This window comes from Asterias amurensis, chromosome 10 (genome assembly GCF_032118995.1).
Source record: "Asterias amurensis chromosome 10, ASM3211899v1".
Lineage (NCBI taxonomy): Eukaryota > Metazoa > Echinodermata > Asteroidea > Forcipulatida > Asteriidae > Asterias > Asterias amurensis.
In genome coordinates, this window is record NC_092657.1 from 12,838,409 (window position 1) to 12,864,561 (window position 26,153).

The 26,153-nt window shown below is 40.8% G+C and overlaps 3 protein-coding genes across 3 annotated transcripts in view; 1 reads left to right on the forward strand and 2 right to left on the reverse strand.

The window, feature by feature from the left end:
- The first annotated feature begins 642 nt into the window (after positions 1 to 642).
- LOC139942697 (uncharacterized) overlaps positions 643 to 26,153 on the forward strand; it is a 72,426-nt gene continuing 46,915 nt past the window's right edge. Inside the window, exons 1-13 of the mRNA XM_071939501.1 lie at positions 643 to 792; positions 1,006 to 1,546; positions 1,865 to 1,996; positions 2,135 to 3,100; positions 3,371 to 4,602; positions 5,626 to 5,767; positions 6,266 to 6,535; positions 6,867 to 7,139; positions 7,520 to 7,792; positions 8,183 to 8,455; positions 8,961 to 9,224; positions 10,251 to 10,514; positions 11,249 to 11,313. Of these exons, the coding sequence (XP_071795602.1) occupies positions 643 to 792; positions 1,006 to 1,546; positions 1,865 to 1,996; positions 2,135 to 3,100; positions 3,371 to 4,602; positions 5,626 to 5,767; positions 6,266 to 6,535; positions 6,867 to 7,139; positions 7,520 to 7,792; positions 8,183 to 8,455; positions 8,961 to 9,224; positions 10,251 to 10,514; positions 11,249 to 11,313 (4,845 nt within the window). The remainder of the gene's footprint in view (positions 793 to 1,005; positions 1,547 to 1,864; positions 1,997 to 2,134; positions 3,101 to 3,370; positions 4,603 to 5,625; positions 5,768 to 6,265; positions 6,536 to 6,866; positions 7,140 to 7,519; positions 7,793 to 8,182; positions 8,456 to 8,960; positions 9,225 to 10,250; positions 10,515 to 11,248; positions 11,314 to 26,153) is intronic.
- On the reverse strand, positions 13,960 to 16,482 carry LOC139942527 (uncharacterized). Its single transcript, XM_071939349.1, has one exon. It carries the CDS (start codon positions 16,194 to 16,196, stop codon positions 14,646 to 14,648), a length of 1,551 nt encoding a protein of 516 aa, XP_071795450.1. The 5' UTR covers positions 16,197 to 16,482; the 3' UTR covers positions 13,960 to 14,645.
- Positions 16,854 to 20,305, reverse strand: LOC139943382 (uncharacterized). The gene is made up of 4 exons (XM_071940198.1): positions 20,170 to 20,305; positions 18,329 to 19,146; positions 17,568 to 17,823; positions 16,854 to 17,040 (listed from the first exon to the last, which is right to left on the reverse strand). Exons 2-4 carry the CDS (start codon positions 19,128 to 19,130, stop codon positions 16,854 to 16,856), a joined length of 1,245 nt encoding a protein of 414 aa, XP_071796299.1. The 5' UTR covers positions 19,131 to 19,146; positions 20,170 to 20,305.

The window sequence follows — 26,153 nt, forward strand, 5'->3', positions numbered from 1 at the left end:
TGAGTGTGGTGCATGAGACAGCTTGACCATGGCTAATTATAAAATGTGTTATCAATGCAACACAAGCCCAAAATAACTATTTAGACTGTGGGAAAATTCCCTGCTGACAAAATGGAAAATACAAGATATTGCAAAGACATGTGGCTTGTAATCTTTATGTATTATTTCACGACAGGTGTGACAACCACTGATATGACCACCACTGATATGACAACCACTGATATGACAACCACTGATGTGCCTACCACTGATATGACAACCACTGATATGACAACCACTGATATGACAACCACTGATATGAAAACCACTGATGTGCCAACCACTGATATGACAACCACTGATGTGCCTACCACTGATATGACAACCACTGATATGACAACCACTGATATGACAACCACTGATATGACAACCACTGATATGACAACCACTGATGTGCCAACCACTGATATGAAAACCACTGATGTGCCAACGACTGTCATGACAACCACTGATGTGCCAACCACAGATGTGCCAACCACTGTCATGACAACCACTGATGTGCCAACCACTTATGTGCCAACCACTGTCGTGACAACCACTGATGTGCCAACCACTGTCGTGACATCCACTGATGTGCCAACCACTGATGTGCCAACCTCTGTCATGGCAACCACTGACGTGCCAACCACTGTCGTGACAACCACTGATGTGCCAACCACAGATGTGCCAACCACTGTCCTGACAACCACTGAAGTGCCAACCACTGATGTGCCAACCACTGTCGTGACAACCACTGGTGTGCCAACCACAGATGTGCCAACCACTGTCCTGACAACCACTGATGTGCCAACCACAGTAGGGCCAACCACTGTCCTGACAACCACTGAAGTGCCAACCACTGTTGTTACAACCACTGATGTGCCAAACACAGATGTGCCAACCACTGTCCTGACAACCACTGAAGTGCCAACCACTGTCATGAAAACCACTGATGTGCCAACCACTGTCATGGCAACCACTGATGAGCCAACCACTGATGTGCCAACCACTGTCGTGACAACCACTGATGTGCCAACCACAGATGTGCCAACCACTGTCATTACAACCACTGAAGTGCCAACCACTGATGTGCCAACCACTGTCATGACAACCACTGATGTGCCAATGAATGATGTGCCAACCACTGTCGTGACAACCACTGATGTGCCAACCACTGTCGTGACAACCACTGATGTGCCAACCACTGATGTGCCAACTACTGGTGTGCCAACCACTGATGTGCCAACCACAGATGTGCCAACCACTGTCGTGACAACCTCTGAAGTGCCAACCACTGATGTGCCAACCACTGTCGTGACAACCACTGATGTGCAAACCACTGTCGTGACAACCACTGATGTGCCAACCACAGATGTGCCAACCACTGTCATGACAACTACTGAAGTGCCTACCATTGATGTGCCAACCACTGACGTGCCAACCACTGATGTGCCAACCACTGTCGTGACAACCACTGATGTGCCATCCACAGATGTGCCAACCACTGTCATGACAACTACTGAAGTGCCTACCACTGATGTGCCAACCACTGTCATGACAACCAATGATGTGCCAACCACAGATGTGCCAACCACTGTCGTGACAACCTCTGAAGTGCCAACCACGGATGTGCCAACCACTGTCGTGACAACCAGTGATGTGCCAACCACTGTCGTGACAACCACTGATGTGCCATCCAAAGATGTGCCAACCACTGTCATGACAACCACTGATGTGCCAACCACTTATGTGCCAACCACTGTCGTGACAACCACTGATGTGCCAACCACTGTCGTGACAACCACTGATGTGCCAACCACTGATGTGCCAACCTCTGTCATGACAACCACTGAAGTGCCAACCACTGTCGTGACAACCACTGATGTGCCAACCACAGATGTACCAACCACTGAAGTACCAACCACAGATGTGCCAACCACTGATGTGCCAACCACTGTCGTGACAACCACTGATGTGCCAACCACTGTCGTGACAACCACTGATGTGCCAACCACTGTCATGACAACCACTGATGTTTCAACCACAGACGTGCCAACCACTGTCATGACAACTACTGAAGTGCCAACCACTGATGTGCCAACCACTGAAGTGCCTACCACTGATGTGCCAACCACTGACGTGCCAACCACTGATGTGCCAACCACTGTCGTGACAACCACTGATGTGCCAACCACAGATGTGCCAACCACTGTCATGACAACTACTGTCGTGCCTACCACTGATGTGCCAACCACTGTCATGACAACCAATGATGTGCCAACCACAGATGTGCCAACCACTGTCGTGACAACATCTGAAGTGCCAACCACGGATGTGCCAACCACTGTCGTGACAACCACTGATGTGCCAACCACTGTTGTGACAACCACTGATGTGCCAACCAAAGATGTGCCAACCACTGTCATGACAACCACTGATGTGCCAACCACTTATGTGCCAACCACTGTCGTGACAACCACTGATGTGCCAACCACTGTCGTGACAACCACTGATGTGCCAACCACTGATGTGCCAACCTCTGTCATGACAACCACTGAAGTGCCAACCACTGTCGTGACAACCACTGATGTGCCAACCACAGATGTACCAACCACTGAAGTACCAACCACAGATGTGCCAACCACTGTCGTGACAACCACTGATGTGCCAACCACTGTCGTGACAACCACTGATGTGCCAACCACTGTCATGACAACCTCTGATGTTTCAACCACAGACGTGCCAACCACTGTCATGACAACTACTGAAGTGCCAACCACTGATGTGCCAACCACTGACGTGCCAACCACAGATTTACCAACCACTGATGTGCCAACCACTGGTGTGCCAACCACTGATGTGCCAACCACCGATGTGCCAACCACTGTCGTGACAACCACTGAAGTGCCAACCACGGATGACCCAACCACTGTCGTGACAACCACTGATGTGCCAACCACTGTCGTGACAACCACTGATGTGCCAACCAAAGATGTGCCAACCACTGTCATGACAACCACTGATGTGCCAACCACTTATGTGCCAACCACTGACGTGCCAACCACAGATGTGCCAACCACTGGTGTGCCAACCACTGATGTGCCAACCACTGATGTGCCAACCACTGATGTGCCAACCACTGTCGTGACAACCACTGATGTGCCAACCTCCGATGTGCCAACCAGTGATGTGCCAACCACTGACATGACAACCACTGAAATGCCAACCACTGTCGTGACAACCACTGATGTGCCAACCACTGTCGTGCCAACCACTTATGTGCCAACCACTGTCGTGACAACCACTGATGTGCCAACCACTGTCGTGACAACCACTGATGTGCCAACCACAGATGTGCCAACCACTGTCATGACAACTACTGAAGTGCCTACCACTGATGTGCCAACCACTGACGTGCCAACCACTGATGTGCCAACCACTGTCGTGACAACCACTGATGTGCCAACCACAGATGTGCCAACCACTGTCATGACAACTACTGAAGTGCCTACCACTGATGTGCCAACCACTGTCATGACAACCAATAATGTGCCAACCACAGATGTGCCAACCACTGTCGTGACAACCTCTGAAGTGCCAACCATGGATGTGCCAACCACTGTCGTGACAACCACTGATGTGCCAACCACTGATGTGCCAACCTCCGATGTGCCAACCACTGTCCTGACAACCACTGAAGTGCCAACCACTGATGTGCCAACCAGTGATGTGCCAACCACTGACATGACAACCACTGAAATGCCAACCACTGTCGTGACAACCACTGATGTGCCAACCACTGTCGTGCCAACCACTTATGTGCCAACCACTGTCGTGACAACCACTGATGTGCCAACCACTGTCGTGACAACCACTGATGTGCCAACCACAGATGTGCCAACCACTGTCATGACAACTACTGAAGTGCCTACCACTGATGTGCCAACCACTGATGTGCCAACCACTGATGTGCCAACCACTGTCGTGACAACCACTGATGTGCCAACCACAGATGTGCCAACCACTGTCATGACAACTACTGAAGTGCCTACCACTGATGTGCCAACCACTGTCATGACAACCAATAATGTGCCAACCACAGATGTGCCAACCACTGTCGTGACAACCTCTGAAGTGCCAACCATGGATGTGCCAACCACTGTCGTGACAACCACTGATGTGCCAACCACTGATGTGCCAACCACTGATGTGCCAACCACTGTCGTGACAACCACTGATGTGCCAACCTCAGATGTGCCAACCACTGTCCTGACAACCACTGAAGTGCCAACCACTGATGTGCCAACCACTGATGTGCCAACCACTGACATGACAACCACTGAAATGCCAACCACTGTCGTGACAACCACTGATGTGCCAACCACTGTCGTGCCAACCACTTATGTGCCAACCACTGTCGTGACAACCACTGATGTGCCAACCACTGTCGTGACAACCACTGATGTGCCAACCACTGATGTGCCAACCTCTGTCATGACAACCACTAAAGTGCCAACCACTGTCGTGACAACCACTGATGTGCCAACCACAGATCTACCAACCACTGAAATACCAACCACAGATGTGCCAACCACTGATGTGCCAACCACTGTCGTGACAACCACTAATGTGCCAACCACTGTCGTGACAACCACTGATGTGCCAACCACTGTCATGACAACCACTGATGTTTCAACCACAGATGTGCCAACCACTGCCATGACAACTACTGAAGTGCCAACCACTGATGTGCCAACCACTGACGTGCCAACCACAGATTTGCCAACCACTGTCGTGACAACCACTGAAGTGCCAACCACTGTCGTGACAACCACTGATGTGCCAACCACTGATGTGCCAACCACTGTCGTGACAACCACAGATGTGCCAACCACTGGTGTGCCAACCACTGATGAGCCAACCACAGATGTGCCAACCACTGTCGTGACAACCACTGATGTGCCAACATCAGATGTGCCAACCACTGTCCTGACAACCACTGAAGTGCCAACCACTGATGTGCCAACCACTGATGTGCCAACCACTGTCAGGACAACCACTGAAGTGCCAACCACTGTCGTGACAACCACTGATGTGCCAACCACTGTCGTGACAACCACTGATGCTCCAACCACTGTCGTGACAACCACTTATGTGCCAACCACTGTCATGACAACCACTGATGTGCTAACCACAGATGTGCCATTCACTGTCATGACAACCACTGAAGTGCCAACCACTGATGTGCCAACCACTGTCGTGCCAACCACTGATGTGCCAACCACTGTCATGACAACCACTGATGTGCCAACCACAGATGTGCCAACCACTGTCGTGACAACCACTGAAGTGCCAACCACTGTCGTCACAACCACTGAAGTGCCAACCACTGTTTTGATAACCACTGATGTGCCAAACACAGATGTGCCAACCACTGTCCTGACAACCACTGAAGTGCCAACCACTGTCATGACAACCACTGAAGTGCAAACCACTGATGTGCCAACCACTGTCATGACAACCACTGAAGTGCAAACCACTGATGTGCCAACCACTGAAGGGCCAACCACTGATGTGCCAACCACTGATGTGCCAACCACTGATGTGCCAACCCCTGATGTGACAACCACTGGTGTGCCAACCACTGATGTGCCAACCCCTGATGCGCCAACCACTGATGTGCCAACCCCTGATGTGACAACCACTGATGGGCCGACCACTGATGTTACTTCAACAACGTCGCCTCCAGGTGAGAGTGGGTTTTAAAGTACAAGCCAAAGAAATTATGATAAAGTGTCTTATTCACGGACACCGGTGCAGCTGCCAAGACTTGAACCCACTCTGACAATACCATTACTTGAGTCTGGTGCATGAGACAGCTTTACCATGGCTGATTATAAGATGTGTTATCAATGCAACCCGAGCCCAAAATAACTATTTATTCTGTCCGAAAGTTCCCTGCTGACAAAATACAAAAAAATACAAGAATTTGCAAAGATATGTAGCTTGTAATCTTGATGTATATTTCACCAGAACCACAATCTTCCAGCACTCTATTTAACCCTCATGGCTGGTACTGTCATCCTTCAAGGGGCTTTTTACAATGCAATCCAAGCCCAAAATAACTGTTAAGGATGTGAGAAAGTTCCCTGACAAATACAATAACTTGCAAAGATATGTAGCTTGTCATCTTGATGTATATTTACCCACAGTTTGCTAATATACTTGTTTGGTTTGTTTTGGGCAGATAACGAAGGTCCAATTGTCACATGCCCAATTGATAAAACTACTAGTGCGGATCTTGGGGGGGCTGGTGCCCTTGTTGATTGGTCAGGTTCACCAGATGCCATTGACGTTGTTGATGCTACAGTTAATGCCGACAGTGTTGTTTGTAAAGACAATCTTGACAATGTCGTAACTTCTGGTGGATTTTTCCAAGCCGGAACAACAACAGTGACTTGTAGAGCTTCTGATACTGCCCTTAATGAAGGGTCCTGTGTATTTGTCATTATTGTCGGTAAGTAGTTTTTGTGAGCTGATTATATTTTACTCGAGTTTGATTTTGTTTGTACAAAAGCTAGATTTTACTTTCAACACTTGAGTTTTTAAATTCTTTGATTGTTTCTTAATTAAAAAAGGAATTTTCAATGATAATAATAATAATAACCTAATTTATATAGCCCTTTATACAGATATCGATACAAATGCTTTTTTTAATACATATAATTTAGTCTCATGTGAGTGGTGATGAGTTTTTTGTGTGACAGTCATTCTTATTTTTCTTTGTTCGAACATCATTTGGCAAAGGTTGAGTATTTGCTAACATACTTGTTTTGTTTTTTTGGCAGACAACGAAGCTCCAATTGTCACATGTCCGACTAATAAAACTACCAATGTGGATTCTGGAACGGCTGGTGCCATTGTTTCTTGGTCAAGATCACCATTTGCCACTGACGCTGTTGATGCTACAGTTAATGCTGACAGTGTTGTTTGTAAAGACGGTCTTGACAATGTTATGATTTCTGGTGGATTTTTCCAAGCCGGTGAAACAACAGTGACTTGTAGAGCTTTTGATACTGCCCTTAACGAAGGGTCCTGTGCGTTTGTCATCACTGTTATCGGTAAGTATTTTTTGTGAGCTGATCGTATTGTATATGTGTTTTGACTTGTTTGTAGAAAAGCTGGACTTAATCTGCAATACTTGTTTCTGATTTTAAATGGTGTTTTTTTTTAATTTAGTGTCAGGTAACGCTGGTATTGGTAACCTGTAATAAGTTTAGTGTGTGACAGACTCAACATTGTGATTTTATGATGTTCAAACAACATTTGCCAAAAGTTGAGTATTTGCTAACACACTTGTTTGTTTTGTTTTTGGTGGACAATGAAGCTCCAAGTGTCAAATATGTCCAAACAATGTGGATCCCTGATTTTGTGATGATTGAACATTATTTCACCACAGTTGAGTATTTGCTAATATACTTGTTTGATTTGTTTTTGGCAGATAACGAAAGTCCTATTGTCACATGTCCAAGTGCTGAAACTACCAATGTGGATCTTTCTATGGCTGGTGCTCTTGTTTCTTGGTCAGTTTCCCCAGATGCCATTGATGTTGTTGATGCTACAGTTAATGCCGACAGTGTTGTTTGTGAAGACCATCTTGGCGATGTCGTAACTTCTGGTGGATTTTTTCAAGCCGGTGTAACAACAGTGACTTGTAGAGCTAGCGATAATGTCCTTAATAACGGATCCTGTGTATTTGTCATCACTGTAATCGGTAAGTAATTTTGTGAGTTGGTTATATTGTACTTGTTTTTTATTTCTTTGTACAGAAGGTGGATTTATTTGCAATACTTGGGTTTTTCAATACCTTGATTGTTTCTGATTTAAAACGGCGTTTCTTAATTAAGTGTCAGGTGAATTGTGATGAGTTTTGTTTGTGACAGTCATTTTTTTTTCTTTGTTCGAACATCATTTACCAAAGGTTGAGTAGTTGCAAACATACTTGTTTGGTTTGTTTGTGTTGGACAATGAAGCTATAATTGTCAAAATGTCCAAACAATACTACAACCAATGTGGATCCCTTAATTTGTGATGTTAAAACATTATTTGCCAATTTCCAGGTTGAGTATTTGCTAACAAACTTTTTGTTTTTTGTTTTTGGCAGACAATGTTGCTCCAAATGTAACTTGCCCAATGGATGAAACTACCAATTTGACTTCTGGAATGGCTAGTGCTTTTGTTGATTGGTCAGTTTCACCAGATGCCACTGACGCTGTTGATGCTACAGTTAATGCCGACAGTGTTGTTTGTAAAGACGGTCTTGACAATGAAGTGATTTCTGGTGGATCTTTCCAAGTCGGTGAAACAACAGTAACTTGTAGAGCTTTTGATACTGCCCTTAATGAAGGGTCCTGTGCGTTTGTCATCACTGTTATCGGTAAGTATTTTTTGTGAGCTGATCATATTGTACTTGCGTTAGGCCCATTACCAAGATTTTTTTAAGTGATGGTGGGGGGTGGGGGGGGGGGGGGGGGTTATATGAAAAAGAAAAATTCCAAAGTTGATAATAACACAAAAACTTACTTGGTAACAAGCAATGGATAGGTGTTGATAGTACAAAACATTGTGAGAAACGGCGTCCTCTGAAGTAACATAGTTTTCGAGAAATGAGTATTTTTCCACGAATCTGATTTCGAGACCTCAGAATTAGATTTTGAGGTCCCGAAATCAAGCATCTGAAAGCACACAACTTCGTGTGGCAAGGGTGTTTTTTCTTCCATTATTATCTCGCAACTTCAACGACCAATTGAGTTCAAATTTTCACAGGTTTGTTATTTTGTGCATATGTTGAGATACACCAAGTGAGAAGACTGGTCTTTGACAATACCAAAGGTGTCCAGTGTCTTTAATTTAATTATTGACCACTGTTTTCTTTCTCCAAGATATGATATCTCCAACTGTGACATGTCCGATCAGCTCAGAGACGCTTGTGCCTACTGGGTCATCAAGTGCTCAAGTCGACTGGTCTTCACAACCCTCTGCTGTTGATAGCGTTGATTGCTGCATTAGTGTTTCTTGTCGTAATTCTGTCGGTGGAGTGGTTGTTTCAGGTGGAATTTACAATGTTGGTAACAATGATGTTACATGCACAGCACAAGATTCTTCTTCTAATATTGGAATGTGTACTTTCACTGTCACCGTCAGAGGTAACATTGTCAACTTATTTTATGAATAACATTTGATTTGGTAATTTTGCTGTTTTCTTAACACTGCAAACTCCTTAAATTTTTTGTTTTAAAAACTTTCACTATTTTTTACTTTGAAAAAGAGGACTTGATTACTCTTTATAAGATTATATAATTTTTGGTTTGTTTGAGTGGTTGTTTATGTGTACAATATGAAACACATTTAATGTTTAATAGGGTATCCATTGTCATTTACATTACAGAGGCCATAATAATACATCCTTTTCGTTTTTACAAGTGTACACCTGGTATCTCCATGTAATTCCTTTCCCTAAGTGGAGCCTGAACTTAGAGGTGTTTTTTACCTTTTGTAAATCGCTTTGTTACCATGACATTGATTCCTACTCACTGTGAATGAAGATATATGTAATATAATGTATATGGAAAGGTTTGTGGTAACACCATGTAAGGACTATCTGAATTGGGATGGTTCTGAAAAGAATCTTTGGTTTCAACGTAACGTTTCAATCAATAGTCTCTGATTGTCTTCTGGAGAAATCTGGACTGATGCTGCATTTAATATAATTAAACTGTACTAGTTTAAGCCTCTATCGGTCATAAAGTTTTTGAAAAGCGAAAATTACATAGCAATGTTTTCACGAGAGTCGCATGCAGATCCGTTCTACAAGCTAAAATGATTTTTTTTTTTTTTTTTTTTTTAAATGTTCAACTCATTTCTCAAAAACCACAACACTTCAGCAAAAGTTATTTTAGAGCTTTAAACCGTGCAAGCTTGTGTAAATCTGTAGACGTTTGTGTTCTGTGTTGTACAAAAAAGACCAAAACACTTTAATTTGGATCAAAAACAAACCACTGACTGCCCCAGGCAGATTAACTGCTCATCCTTGAAGAAAACTAGACAATTCAAATTCTCACACTCACTGAAAACTATGTATAAAGTTTCCAAACTCTGCAATTATTTAATGGAGCTTTGCATTATAAGTTGTTCTCTTTAATTTAATTATTGATCTGTTTTCTTTCTATAAGATTTGATACCTCCGACTGTGACGTGTCCAATCAGCTCAGAAACGTTTGTGTTTCCGGGGACACCAAGTGCTCAAGTAGACTGGTCTCCACAACCCTCTGCCGTTGATAACATTGATTGCTGCATTAGTGTTTCTTGCCGTAATTCTGTCGGTGGAGTGGTTGTTTCAGGTGGAACTTTCAATGTTGGTGATAATGAGTTGACATGCACAGCACAAGATTCTGTCTCTAATCAAGGAAGATGTACTTTCACTGTCAGCGTCAAAGGTAACACAGACAACTTGTTTTATCATCCCCTGTCAGAAGTTGCTTGTCGTGGCTCTGCGATTAACAGCGCCAAACTCAAGCTCTGGTGTTTCTGATCAGCATAAGTGTGGGTTGGCACTTATGCCATTGAGCAAGGTGCTTTAACGTAGTTGCTTTGTCCTACGAATGGGACATTAAGCCTTAGGTCATGTGTACTATAGGATAGTAAGACAAAACAGAACACTTGTCCTTGAAGAGTAGGGGTGAACCCCGGTATTACTAGATCCCATAATCAAGCACTCAAGTTTACAGCTGTTCCTCAGGCTTGCGAGCTATAGTGATGAGGTTCACTTGTGAGGCATCCTTATTACCTTACCGTATAATCATATCATAATGATTAAAATATGAGATAGGATTATTCTGAAGGTGATGATGATCTTGCCATTCAAATAGTCATGCCTGTTTATGAAAAAAACACTTGTTATTGCAAGGTTGTTGTTTTTCTCAAGACTGGGAATTCCCAATTTTTTTATTGTTTTTTTTCACCCTTTTTTCAGGAGAAAAGGAATTGGTTACATTTTATAAGATCAATGGTATTTGGTATTTCCTTTTCCAAAAACTCTCAAATCTTTAAGATTGACTACTTCTGTTTTTAATTTGTTTAATATTTGCTGTAATATTTTGTTTTTAAAATGGTGTTAATTACCATTTTTTGTTCATAGTTTTTCAATTTTGTGAATTTGGTTTTCTTCCAGTTCTAAACTTTGTGCCATTTGGAAGGTCCTATGGGGATCGCTTACTGTCAAATGCTGTTCAACAGGTAAGGGCAGTTGATCTTTATATAGTGTGTAAAATAGACCCCTTAAAATTGGCGCAGCATACTCACATGTGCCAACCTGGGTGTCATTTTGGGTGTCAAAATCGTATACACATGCACAAAAGAGAGTTGACACCCGAAATTACGTGTATTGTTCGGAAGCGCGTTCTGTATTGTGTAAGAAATCAATAGCTTTCTCTTGCATAACGCGAAAAACCCTACAGGTACGCTGAGGTCGCACAGAGAACAACTATTGTCCAATGATCTGCCTCCTTTTTGAGAGTGTGACGTCATAGGCAACGGGTCTATAGAAGGCTTTGTTGTCAAGTCACCCAGGCATTATTGTAGCATTTTGGACATTCGGATATTAAAAAGAAGTCACAGATTATTGTTTCAGTTTATCCTAACATCGATTTGGGATCAGCATTGTACATTCAGTGAGTCCTTGGGGGAAAGTCTATAGGCTGTTGAGATGTGAACCCACTCCCCTGCATTTTTGAACGGTGTATTAACTGCTATAGAGTGCCCGGTGGTACCTACCTAACGAAGAACCATGCCGATCACCCAAATTTCAAAAAGTCTGGGCACCAGCGCCATCAAATTCTAGCAGTTTCACATTTTAAAGCAGCATACTCACATGTGCCAACCTGGGTGTCATTTTGGGTGTCAAAATCGTATACACATGCACAAAAGAGAGTTGACACCCGAAATTACGTGTATTGTTCGGAAGCGCGTTCTGTATTGTGTAAGAAATCAATAGCTTTCTCTTGCATAACGCGAAAAACCCTACAGGTACGCTGAGGTCGCACAGAGAACAACTATTGTCCAATGATCTGCCTCCTTTTTGAGAGTGTGACGTCATAGGCAACGGGTCTATAGAAGGCTTTGTTGTCAAGTCACCCAGGCATAATTGTAGCATTTTGGACATTCGGATATTAAAAAGAAGTCACAGATTATTGTTTCAGTTTATCCTAACATCGATTTGGGATCAGCATTGTACATTCAGTGAGTCCTTGGGGGAAAGTCTATAGGCTGTTGAGATGTGAACCCACTCCCCTGCATTTTTGAACGGTGTATTAACTGCTATAGAGTGCCCGGTGGTACCTACCTAACGAAGAACCATGCCGATCACCCAAATTTCAAAAAGTCTGGGCACCAGCGCCATCAAATTCTAGCAGTTTCACATTTTAAAGACTGCGCTGTTTTTTTTCGAAATTGTTACTCGCTGCCCTACACCTACATGTAGACCGATGCCGACCAAGCGGTTGTTTCTACTTCAAAATAAATGCTGACTGTGCTGCATTTTTATGACGACCACAGATATCTCACCATGATGCTACCACGCTGCGTGTTCGATAATGGCGTTCCCACTACTTCTTTGTAAGACTTTGGCCCGCTTATGGTTTGGCTACACTTATTTCGAACATGTTCAGAATAGGTTTTGGGAGAGAATGCAGCTTCCCAACCTATGTAGTAGATCCCACCCTGACCAAACCACGCTCATGGAGATCCTCCCATGTTTGGCCTGCGATTGGCCAAACTGTTGGCCAGTTTTCCATTGTAATTACTTTATTAGCACTAGAAATACCCCTTGCCGAAATTCTAATAGAAAAACCTATTTTAATCCTGCTGGAAACATGTTTTTTTTCCTGTTTTCCCACCAAAAACTAGGAAAAAAATATGTTTTTTTCCTGTTTCAATGAAAATGTGCCAAAGTTAGAGACTGTTTTTTACCAATTTGCACCATCAAAACCTGTTTTTTCACTGTTTTTATGGACTCTGAATTTTTGGGGAGGGTGGTTGACTGTTTCTATACTGTTTTGGGGGACTTAGAATATTTTGTGACTGTTTCTTTACTGTTTTTTTTGGACTTAGAATTTTTTCGAAAGGTGGTATTCTGTTTTTTTAATGTTTTTGGGGACTTAGAATATTTGTTGAAGAGTGGTGGACTGTTTCTTTACTGTTTTTTTTGGACTTAGAATTTTTTCGAAAGGTGGTATTCTGTTTTTTTACTGTTTTGGGGGACTTAGAATATTTGTTGAAGAGTGGTGGACTGTTTCTTTACTGTTTTGGGGACTTAGAATTTTTTCGAAAGGTGGTAGTCTGTTTCTTTTCTGTTTTTTGGGACTTAGAATTTTGTAGAAGGGTGGTAGTTTGTTTCTTTCCTGTATTTGGGGACTTGGAATTTGTTTTGAACAACCGGTGGTCGACTAGATTTGTTTTACTGTTTTTTTGTCACTTATAATTTTTTGAAGGGACAGCCCATGTGTTTACACATGATTGCTTGCGATTTTCTCTTGCCTAGCATGTGATCAATCATACTGATGTGTTTTTGAACTTACTGACATAGTTTGAAGTTCAATTACTATTATTGGATAATTGGTTTATTGTAAGGTTTATTCTGAACAACAGAAAAGAACTGGGGTTATTTCTTCTTCTTTGGGGTGGATATTTATGAACAATTTCATAAAGCACCATTTAATACAGCTTTGAGTCAAGGTTCATTTTCCACAAAATGTGTTCCCCAAACCCGACATCTGGTAGTTAAAACGGTCATAATCAAACAGCACTTACACGTTTCTTTTGTATGAAAACAATTTGTACACATTTATTTACATATTTGTTTACATGTGAACATTTCAGTCTCACAGTAGGCAATATATATTACATGAGAAAATACCTCAGTAATTCCTTATCAATTGATGGGGGAGGAAGGAGGAACAATCAATAATTAGTGGCTGAGCATTCACAAAATTACACAAACTGACTTCTCCCAATCTTATGGTCAATCTATATGATAGGAAATAAAATAAAAGGAGAATGTCGTGATGGGACATCTTGACAAGTTGCATCCTGTACATTTTGCAGTCATAGTTGTAAGTGTAGGCTTTTTATTTATACTAGCAGTTGTATCCTCAAAAGTTTGTCCACACAGAGTGTCAAACCACTATGTAGGTTTTAATGCAAAGATGCAAGTTGGAATCAGGTCGCATGTGATTAATGTGTGTATCAAGTTCGTGAACGGTTGACCACACAAAATGTACCAACTCCTTGAAATTGTAAATTCTCCCTTGTCACCATGCTTTCACAGGGTTCTTTTTATGGTGTCCTTGGTATGAACACAGCTGGATAGATTACTGTTTAAGTTAGGGATTTCAGTGGTTTCACAGCAAATATTTTCATAGTGGCCAGTGACATTACTATATAAACATTATTATTTGATACAATTTCTAAGTGTGGAATACATTTGTAATGTTATTAACGGGTATCTGCATACGAGTCTATTCAGCCATAAAAACATAATCACTAATTTTAGAGCATCTAAAAGCCACACTTTAATCTTTCTCATAGTTATTTGGAAAAACTGAAAGAAAGTTTGCTTCCTCCAGTCCTACATCTAGCCAAACACATTTCTGAATAACATCTGTCAATGGAACAACCACTAGCTTTCTGTAATCTTTTAGAAAAGGTGTTACATGTATGTTTGAGGTAGACTCATCATTAGCTTTATCAATAAACTGAAATGCAAAATTCTTTTTTAGCTGTTCAACAATTGCAAAATACAGTGGTACTTTACAAAAACATTTAGCAGAGCAATAAGAAGGTTTTTGACACTGCTGAATGAATGTTACGTATGTGCAAATTAAACCACATTCATTGCTTTCATTATTTCTGTACAAGACTGTGTAGCTGTTTCTTTTCTTTACAGCCATGTAACTTTTGCTATGAAAAACATTCCCCCTGATTGAGACCCTTTTGAAATATTTGACATGCCTAATGTTTCCAAATTGTTTAAACAGTACAGGAAAGTATTCTTCATAGTTACATGTGTTTGGGTCAGTAAATGATCCTACAATATAGATGCCTTCTTGGATTTCTGTCCCTAACTTGATTTTCCTACCGCGTGATGTCATTTTCTGATAAAAAGCATGTTCCTGTGATCCAGGAAATAGACGTTGAGCCAAAAGTGGAATTTTCTGGTTGATTGCAACAGCTGCAAGAACTTGCATCTCAACACCTCTGGTACCATGGAAAAGTTTTGAAATGTCACCATTAAAATCTTCAAATGGAAAGCATGAGTTGGCCCACAGTGGGCCAAGATCAGCTACTTTATCTGTATAATGTAAAAGACTATGCATATTGGAGGTGTAATACCTTTCACCATAAAGCTTGCCAATGTTCAGACAGTACAGCTTCAACAAAGAGTTAGCTGTCTTTAGGTCAACAACACTTATTGATTCAGAAAGAAGCAAAAATACAGCTCGAACAAGTAACAGTAAATGTTTAAAATACTCATCAGGTAAAATTCCCCATAGACAAGGCACTGCATAAAAAAGAAGGAATGACCTATATTCTGAAGCTTTCCAGAATTTAATGTGTGTAGATATTGGCCTAGGTGGTCTAGAAATAGAGTTTGGAGGTGTTATGTTCACTAATCGTCTATCAACATCTTTGACCTTCTTAAATATACTGAAAGGTTTAGTTCTAAATTTAGAATCAAACCAAAGTTTTGTACACATCTTGACAACACCAAGCATGACCCCATGCATATAATCTATTGCAACGCTACGTATAATATCAAATTTCTGTACAAAACAAAAACAACTATAACCTTTAACACCGTAGACAACTTTTTTACCCCCCGTTTTGACCATAATATCGTGAGCTTCTTTGGCAAATTGCATGGTGCTTTGATGGGTTCTTGGTTCTCCGTGACCTGTATCAGAATCAACCATGAATGGGTATGTTTGTGTGGAACCAGTTACACTTGTCTTTACTGATTGCCCCTTAGCTAAGCAGAACGGGCAACCATAGTAGCCATTAAATTGAATGAAATTTTGAAACAGGCACCTGGCTGGCGAATCAAATACTGAGCTCAACAGCATGGCCTTTACAGTCCTCTCTGAACCATTAGGAAGTGTCACTTTCACTCCTATGGGACAAAATATCGAAACAAGCAAAATGAGTGTTATACAATTCTCAATGGTTTCCACAAGATCAGGGCCTAAAATTTTGAGGAAAAGTACACAAGACAGGGCTTGTTTACAAAATCAGAAGGGGTGGGGGTGGATAGATTTGAGTGGTTGTTGAAGCAAATAGAGTGTTTTTAGTACTTATAGTATTTTTAGCAAGCATGTGCAAATTTAAGGAAGCTAAATATCAAACCGCATGACTTATGGACTTGAATGTTAGATTGTGAGTTAACTTGTCCGATGCAAAACTCACTGTCAAATAGCTCTTTTAGCCAACATAACTTTAATACATTATTCCTGCTTTTACAGAAATTCAAACATCTTTTCTTCTTTAATTTGACTTTAATTTAATACCTTGTAATTTGTTTGGATGTAAATTTTCAAATAGTAGAATTTGATGTGTCACAAGGACGTTTGAAATAGTTAATGTTGTTAGTTAATGTTACCCGCCCCCCCCCCCCCAAAAAAAAAAAACAAAAAAAAACACACATATGAATAATCCAAAACTGATTATATGAAATTTTTGGCAAATAAAGGATGAAAGGCCCAACAGCCCCATAACTTATTATGTTAATGAGAAAAAACATTGGCGGTTTTGGGGGCGGAGATTAATGACAATATGAAAATCTTCGTTGTAAAATTACCTTTATAGTATAGTTCGTTGAGAGACTTGGCAAAGGGCATCATAAACGATTCAAAGTTTGGCTTATCTGAACCAAACCACAAACCCATCAGTATTCTGTTTGATCTTGAAAACCTGCAAAGTAATATTGATCATACATATGTTGTTATTCAAGCTGTTTTCATAGGCCACCATGTGGTAATTGTTGTGAAAGGAAACGACATTTGTAAAGGTTTATGCACAACTTTTGCTTTGCAACTTAAAACCACTAACAAGTAATCTAGGATTTAATTTTGTTACCTAAAAAGCTGCAGACCAAGTATACATTCATAATTGTGTAATTTGGTTCTGTAATCTGTTTATTAATGCAAGAAATCAATTCAACTATTCAATTGATTCTACTAAATTATTTTGCACGAGGGCATTTAAATTTAGAGGATAATCTTACAAGCATCCTTGCTCTATGCATTTTTCTAAAAACAAATTTTTATTTCCTTATACTTTATTTTTACCACAGCTTTATGTACAGCATGTAAAACAGGTCCATCTTATAAATCTGCTCCTTGTTTTGAGAGGTACAATTTAACCCGTGTGAACATGGTGGGCAAGCAGTTGGTGTTTGTACGTACATGTACTTGTCACTACCTACAATAAATACACACCTTAGTTTGGGATGAAGCTCATTAATCACCACAAATACTGGCCATACTGAAAACTTGCTGCTCTCGAATATTGACACCCCATCAGTATTCAGCTGCATTGAAATGTGAACTTCATCTGCATGGTGCGGCTGACCTCTGAAGAATCCATTGTCAAAATGCTCCTTGTACAAGTTACCATCAAACACATCTTCTATGTTTTCTTGGGATTTCTTTGATCGAGTTACACTGTACTTGAGTTGTTCTGCAAATCCTGGACCTGTTATTTGTAAAGTAACGTCAGTCTCAGCGCATTTTTGAAAAGTACCTAGGACTGTTCATCCATTCTGATTGGTCAAAGAAGAGATCATGTGGCTATGTTTAAACATGCAATTTAGCCTGACGGAATTGAATCTAAAAAGGGTGCTATCAGATGATTCCATGTAGTGGGCAAATGTTACGGGGCCCAATTTTAGTTGGTACTTTGGTAGGTTGCATATTTGAAACTTGTGTGCTGTAGTTTGAAACTTAATATTATTGTAAGTTCAAAACTTGCTCAGGGAACATGAGTGATATACCCAAACTGTGCCAATGTTATTGTACATGACCATGGTAAAAAAAACTGTGGTTGCATGCTCGCTGTGTGGTGGGGTCCATAGGTTTTGTACACCCTTGGGGGGGGGGGGGGGGGCAACTCAGTTGTTCAAAACACCATGGAACCTAACACAGTGTGCAACAAGTGCATATTGTCCACGAGTGTCTTTGGTTTTAAATTTTCAACTTACTTGCAAACAGGTTCTTCAAAGCTGTATCAAGGGGGTTCATCAAAAAGTATGGTTGAGCGGCTTTGTCCTGCTTGGTACAGCATGCTTTGCAAATGTTTGGCACCTGATCTTTGCTTTTTCCAAAGTACAGTTTACATGTTGATTTGATACAGTAGTAATGGCATTCAAGTGGGGCTCTGCTATTTGTAAAAAACTGACGAAAAATCTTCATAGAAGTTGTACATAAGCTTCCTGCCAAACAGTGAAGTTCCACATATGTAAGCAAGTCAACAACTGCCTCACCAGAAAGAGAATGTCTACAAACAAAAGCAATTGTCAAGAGAAGACTTGTGGCAAGAGTGATTTGGGCACCTGGATAGATGTATCTATCACCAATGCTTTCAGAGCTGGTGCTGTCAATGCCTTCACCAGCTTTTTCATCTTCTTCATCCTCCATTTCAAAATTATCAAATTCGTCTTGATCAATTAAGCATCTCAGATCCTCGTTCGTTTCCATTTCTACATCTGTAAGTTCTACTGATGGGTATGATGGATCTACAGAAGGTTCACAGTACACTGTATGGTCAGGCATATTGTCACTTGGTGATAAGTCGACATCTTCATTTGGCTCATATTGGTCATGTTGTTGATCATAGCACATAGTGATTTCCTCAGGTACAGGTGAAGTTGTGCTACTACTTCTACGACGCCAATTTGTTGTCCTGGGAACTGTCTTGATTGGAGTTGACAGATAATCGCCGTAAGTGCCACGCTTCCTTTTAGGCACAGAGCTTTCACCAACAGACTCATTTGTGTCAGACATGGTACCGATTTAAAATCTGGAAGAAAATAGATTGCAAGTTGTGAACCACATTTCACCAATCAGTTACATAGCAATGCATACATTTCTTATATATTTATTTACATGGAGATAAACTACTGTACTATAGCTTATTAACATTCGACTATTACCCACGTACTTAAAACTAAATTTAATCTTAATGGCAAAATGGTGTGTCTGCCCATATGATAACGAGTGATAGGCACTATTTTTCTGGCAGCTGTGATAATCATGCTCTCTTGGTCACCCTTAGTTTTTTCACTTCCTCCATGGTTTTTTTTAAGACTTGAGTAAGATAATTGGGCTTTGACAACCATGAACCTAAACTTTTTTGCAACGGTTTTTGTACTCGTTGCATGGTCTTACGTAGTTTTATACCTACATTGTACTTAATTGGCAATATAAATCCACATCCAAACATTTCCATAAAGTTAAAAAAAAGATTAGGGTGTAATTCCAGTGTTTGGTTAATTTTTACATTGCTCTAGTCTAATTAAATACTGTGCTAGTAGTAGTATAGTACTAATCATAGAAATGATCATAATTTATGATGTACACTATACCATTTCAGTTCACAGTGTGTTCGCCCTGTGCACTGTGGTGCGTTGTTTATTTCAACTCTGCAACTAGTTAATCGCACTTGAAGCATGTGTGAATTAAGTACATACATGTACATGAATCATGTCAATGTCCATTCAAAATAAACAATTACGCACCACAATGCAAGGGAGCAGATTCAACATGGTCTATATAAACCATGAAACTGTGACAGGGTCTTCTCTTAGTCTTACTAAAGTCTTTATAATCACACTATAGTACTCATAAAGTACGACGCACGCAATTACAAATTCACTTGAAATTGCCCACAGTTAAAACTTCAGACTAAACAATACAAAATAAATGTTCCCAAAGAAAAGAAAATGGAGGATGTGTTAACTTTTGCATGAAAATTAAAAGTGCAGCATTAAAAAAAAAATGTAACAAAAATACAAACTACTTCTTTATGTGTGGGGGACTGTACCTGGGGGAGGTGCGTGCGTGTGCTTTCCTTGCAATAATGCCCTTGCAATATAGATCGTTGTACTTCTTTGTCTGTGCTTCTGTATCGTATTGTAGTACAGGTACGAACATGTACGAATCTCCACATGTACAAGTTATGATAGTGATCATTCGTTTTACACGTTCAAAGCACCGTCGCACGTCCAGATCTTGCCAATGCCCAATCACAAGCTCGATACTGAAGGCTCCACCCTACTCGGACCGTTGTCTTTGTTAAACGCTATACATATTCATGTTATTCAATAGAGCAGGAGAGCTGGAGGCATGTGTGTAAGCCCCAGGAAAATTCTCTTATTGTCTGCTCCTTGTAAAGCATGCAGGTAGCGGACATTCACTCACAAGGTGATATGTTAGCATTCATTGCTAAGCAAGCAGGGTGTGTAAAAAACATGCAACAATAGCCTATACAGTATAATACCACTACTTGTGAGCTCAATCCAACATGTGCAAGTCCCTTTGGTTGGGCAGTTGGATCCTAACAATGTAGGTGTGCTCAACTTGTAAAGAGAAGGTCTGCTGTTCACATTCAAATAAGATTACGTTCGTCTGTGATGATATTCAGGTCGACTGTTCACATTCAAATAAGATTACGTTCATCTGTAATGATATTCAGGACTGCTGTTCACATTCAAATAAGATTACGTTCATCTGTAATGATATTCAGGACTGCTGTTCACATTCAAATAAGATAACGTTCATCTGTAATGATATTCAGGACTGCTGTTCACATTCAAATAAGATTACGTTCGTCTGTAATGATATTCAGGACTGCTGTTCACATTCAAATAAGATTACGTTCATCTGTAATGATATTCAGGACTGCTGTTCACATTCAAATAAGATTACGTTCATCTGTAATGATATTCAGGACTGCTGTTCACATTCAAATAAGATAACGTTCATCTGTAATGATGTTCAGGACTGCTGTTCACATTCAAATAAGATTAGTTGGTCACTTACAAAATTATATTCCTTTTTTCTTCTCTTTTTAAACCCTACTTTGAGTGATCACTACTGGATTTTGGAGATTCAATCCAACATCTGAGTGATATGAATATGGTGTTTTTGTGTTTGCACATAATAACAGTAAGTAAGGACGCTGGAGTTTCAGCTTTAACAGTTAAAAATAAATCCTTATGTTATTCGGCCACAGTGACACCCAAAATACTTCACCCAGCCCCTTCTTAACATACATTTTTTTGCAAAATAGTTTAGGAGGGTACTTAAAAATAATTACAAAATGTTCCCCTTTTCGCTTTTTCTTTGGTTAAATTTGGCTGGGCACTAGTTGACAACAGCAATTCTTAGTAAATCTTTCCTTAATAATGAATGCTAACACTACACTGTCTTGTGAGTGATTGTCCACTACCTGCATGCTTTACAAGGAGCAGACAATAAGAGAATTTTCCTGGGGCTTACACATGCCTCCATCAGCTCTCCTGCCTCTATTGAATAACGTATACATGAATATGTATAGCGTTTAACAAAGACAACGGTCCGAGTAGGGTGGAGCCTTCAGTATCGAGCTTGTGATTGGGCATTGGCAAGATCTGGACGTGCGACGGTGCTTTGAACGTGCAAAACGAATGATCACTGATAGCCCTATAGTAGCCGTCACCTCAGGTATGTTCAGATCCACAAACGACGGAGACAAAAATGAATGAAGAAAAGCTCTGCACTTCACTGATACGGCTGTGCACAAAATGCAGAATACCCCGCCACTCTAAGTTCCCTTGTTGCTACTGTTGCTACAGCTACAGCTACGGCGACTTTTGACCTCATGCAGTCACCGGTCGGATACACATGATGTATTTACATGTTACATGTAGGATGGGTATGTACATGTACAGTACACATAGGCCTACATTCAACCTTGTCCCCATGGTTTACTTTATTTCCATACATCATAAGGCGGCCGGGACCACCCGCGCGTCGATCTCACAAGTGATCGAGGTATTCGATCCTGCTGAAATGTGTGTGCCCAGCAGAGCAAGCAGATTTGGAATCTGGCCAAGATCCCACGGGATCGAACACTTTGATCGCGCAAGTGGGAAAGATGTGGCACTGTCTGCCTGACGACAAGGCCGAACTATTGTTCATGTGACAACGGGCGGGCCAATAGAAACAAAGGGCGCATTTTCCGAAGATTATCTCTGCGACGACAGGCGAGATGCGATAGACATTGATAGATTAAATGTTAAAAAATTAAATAAGTAAAAGATAAGTTTTGACACGACGACGAACCGGATAAACTTGGCCGATCACGCACAGAGGGAGAGACAATTACAACGAACTGATGTGATAGAGTACTTTAAGTGAGCTGGTGAGGAAAAGTAGTTATTTTGCTAATTTAAATTTGGTCGCTAATTCTGCTGTTCTGGAATTCCGTACACCATCACATCACAGTACTGACAGGGATAGCAGTCGGTACTGTACAGAACGGTAACATGGACTCTGTAGCGAATGGACGGTCAAGGAAGGCATCAAAACCTTCGAGATTTTTAGATGAGAATGGTAGGTCTTTCTCTCGTTCTTTTTGTTAATTACTATAGTATTTTTAATTATATTAATATTTCGAAATTCATATTAGGCCTAGGGCGGAAAAGTTTCCGTATGGCGCCCAACTTTTTCATTCGAAATAAAATAATATAGTATCTAATTTACCTGACTGATTTATCCCTTTTTGTAAAAATGAGTGAAAAAGTGGTGGCGCCATACGGAAAGTTATCCTATAATACCTCCATAACTTAGTGATCAACAGAAAATTTGGCACAGATTGGTGAACAGGATTATCCTTTTCTGATTGCAGGCCTCAAATTTCAGTTTTAGTTTGTACTACTACTAAGGCCGTGTCCGAAACGACGACTTCGGCTACAGCTACGGCTAGATCGCGCGCGTCTGCCTATTCTTCAACACTGGTAGACGCGCTGATCTAGACGTAGCTGTAGCCGAAGTCGTCGTTTCGGACACGGCCTAATACTCTTCACTCACTCTTGTGGTTTTGTTACTTGGTTTTGTGACTCATAGGAGTGGATGTTGTGTTCTTTTAAACCTTAAAAGTGTGTTGACATCTTCAGGGCCCAATTTCATAATATTAATAGAGCTGCTAAGCACAACAATTTGCTTAGTTAGCATGAAATTTCTTCCTTGATAAAAACAGGGTTGCCAACCAAATTTCCATGTGTTGCATATTGCTTGTTACTGGTATTCAGCTGTTGTTTGTTAAGCCTGAAAATCACGTGGAAGGGTTGGTAATCCTGTATTAAGGAAGAAATTTCATGCTAAGCAAATTGTTGTGCTTAGCAGCTCTATGAAATTGGGCCCTGGTGGCTTACAGTTTATACGTTTTGTTTATGAATAAGATATGATTTGTCAATATTTTGTTCCAGCAAATTATTTCATCAGGTTAAACACCCGTAGGCGTTAAGCTTGGGCGGTTCCAGAAAGTTGAGGCTCGGTTCCGGTTCCGAAAAAAAAGCTCGGTTCTGAGACATCCCGGTTCCAATTCAATATAAAACATAAGCCGCCCGTCCCGAGCTCACCACACACACAATTGAGCCGATCTATTTTAAATGAAAATAACCAAGTTAATCAGAAGTCGGTCCCGAGCTCACACACACACAATTGGAGCCGATCTATTTTTAACGAAAATACCAGAATACCCACCCCAAGTCAATCAGACATCGTGCCACCGAGCACCTATTCTCCCTGCATTTAAACAAGTCTTTGATTTAGCCGGCAGTACGCCGTAGTACAGTACGTCCGTAGTGCAGTATGTCCGTAGTGCATGCAGTGTGTCGTCTCTGTACATACAAGTGTACATGCCTGTACATGCATACAGTACTGTGTGTTTTGTGCATGGGGCAAGCTTTTATGAATATGGATATATCGGCAGCCAATCACAACGTGCTGTCTATACATGTACATGTATATGCATGACATGTACATGCGTACATGTGGCGGTTGTAGAAGATGCCTATGTGTGTGCACTGTGTATGCAGCCACGTGTGATAGTTGATACTCATGTCGGCTTGAAGCCAGGATCGGCTCCACAGAGCCTTTTATAATTGAGACTCGGTCTTTTAAAATCGGAACCGACAAAAGCGGGTACCCGGTTCCACAGAAGAGTGGAACCGCCCGTCCGGTTTTCAATTTGGAACCGGGTAGAACCGGGTAACCGAAGGAGCCGCCCAAGCTTAGTAGGCGTGCATAAAAAAACCTCTTGCCAATTTTCAAATTTATATTTTTTTTTAATTTGGGTAGCCTATTATTATTAAACTTTCAGGGTAACTAAAGCTCTATATGGTGATATTTTGATTTACAACTCGTAGTTTAACAATTTATGGCCTACGTGCCTTTTTTTTAATTTCATTTTTGGTCTTGGTGCCCTATCTACTGTACTGGCCTTGGTGCCCTCCAAATTTTGGCCTGCTCCATTTGCCCTAAAAATAATGAAGTTTGAGGCCTGTTATTGCATGAGGAACATGCCTTGTATAGTGTACCACAGGATTACCGTACCACATAACATGATAACTGCATCACATTTCATTTATTTTATTTTTTAGAATTTGTACTGATAGTCTTCCACGAAGATGGTATCAAACGGGTTGTCAATAACGAAATGGTGAAAGAGACAGCAGAGGACGGCACTTCTGCATATGACGAACTAAACAGAAGATACTATCCCTGCAGTGTTCTCATGAAGAGTGGTATGTTTTTCAGTACAGCGATCTTCGTTTGAAAATGGAGTGAAAATCCACTTTTCTCCTTGTGAAGATCCCCACCCAACAAAACCAAATATACAAAACCCACCCCCACACACAATGTTCAGTAGACCTTAACCCTTCCCACTATTAACATCTTTATCATGAAAATGGAGTGAAAACATCCACTTTTTCCCTTGAAATTGTAAAATCCCCTTTTCACCAAAAAAAGAGAAACATTCCAGTTATCTTTTCTTGTTACATTTGCAGAAGACAAGGAATTCCTTCTCAAGGAAAAGGCCCGTCTGGACGGAAAAACGCCGAAACGAAAGTCACACGGTAGGCTACAGCCTGGTTCATACTGCAAATGCAAAGCGAATTTTGGGAATGCAATAATCCGGCTGTGCTGTTTTTCCAATTGTGGAAGAGAAAATGCACTTTATTTTCGCATGGAGTAGGCCCTATGAACCCGGCTTTACTGTTTTTATATTTCACTACATACACTCTTCTAAAAATAGTTCCACTTTTGTCTTCATAAGCGCAACTTTTTTCAATATGCAGCCACAGATAAAGATAAAGAAGTCGTCATCAAGAAAGTGCCAAAGAAGCAAAAGAAAACAGAAAAAGGTATTAATTATGTTTTACTCTACTACACCAGCATGTGTTGTGCTAGCAGTTAACTTTTTCATTTTACTTTACATAGAACTACACACTGCTTAGTTACACTTTTTGCTTCATTAAAGCAAGTGTTTTGTTAGGGGCACAGAACTTTCAATGCAGTTATTGTTGCTCCCCTTTTTACAATATGCAGCCACAGATAAAGAACTTCCGAAGAAGGTGACAAAGATCCAGCAAAAGAAAACAGACAAAGGTATTAATTTTGTTATACTCTACACCAAATACCGGTATGTGTGACACAGTATACTCGGTATATTCCCCAGTCCTGTGGAAAAAAAACCCAGGTATAACTATTTGGACAAGATTAAAACTGTATAAACACAACCTTATATCACAACCTACATGTAATGTGCTCTATTATTATCTCTGTTCATAGTTGATTGTCATTTTTGTTATCCATTATACTACACCGTATCCAATGGAGAGAATGTGGAGAGTACATTCTCAATTGTTATCATTTAAACTTCAAATAAATGTTGACACTAAAATGTATAAAAGTTGATATTAAAATGCAAAATATACTAATGCTTGCAAAATGTTAATCAGGTGAACCGACTGCAGCTTC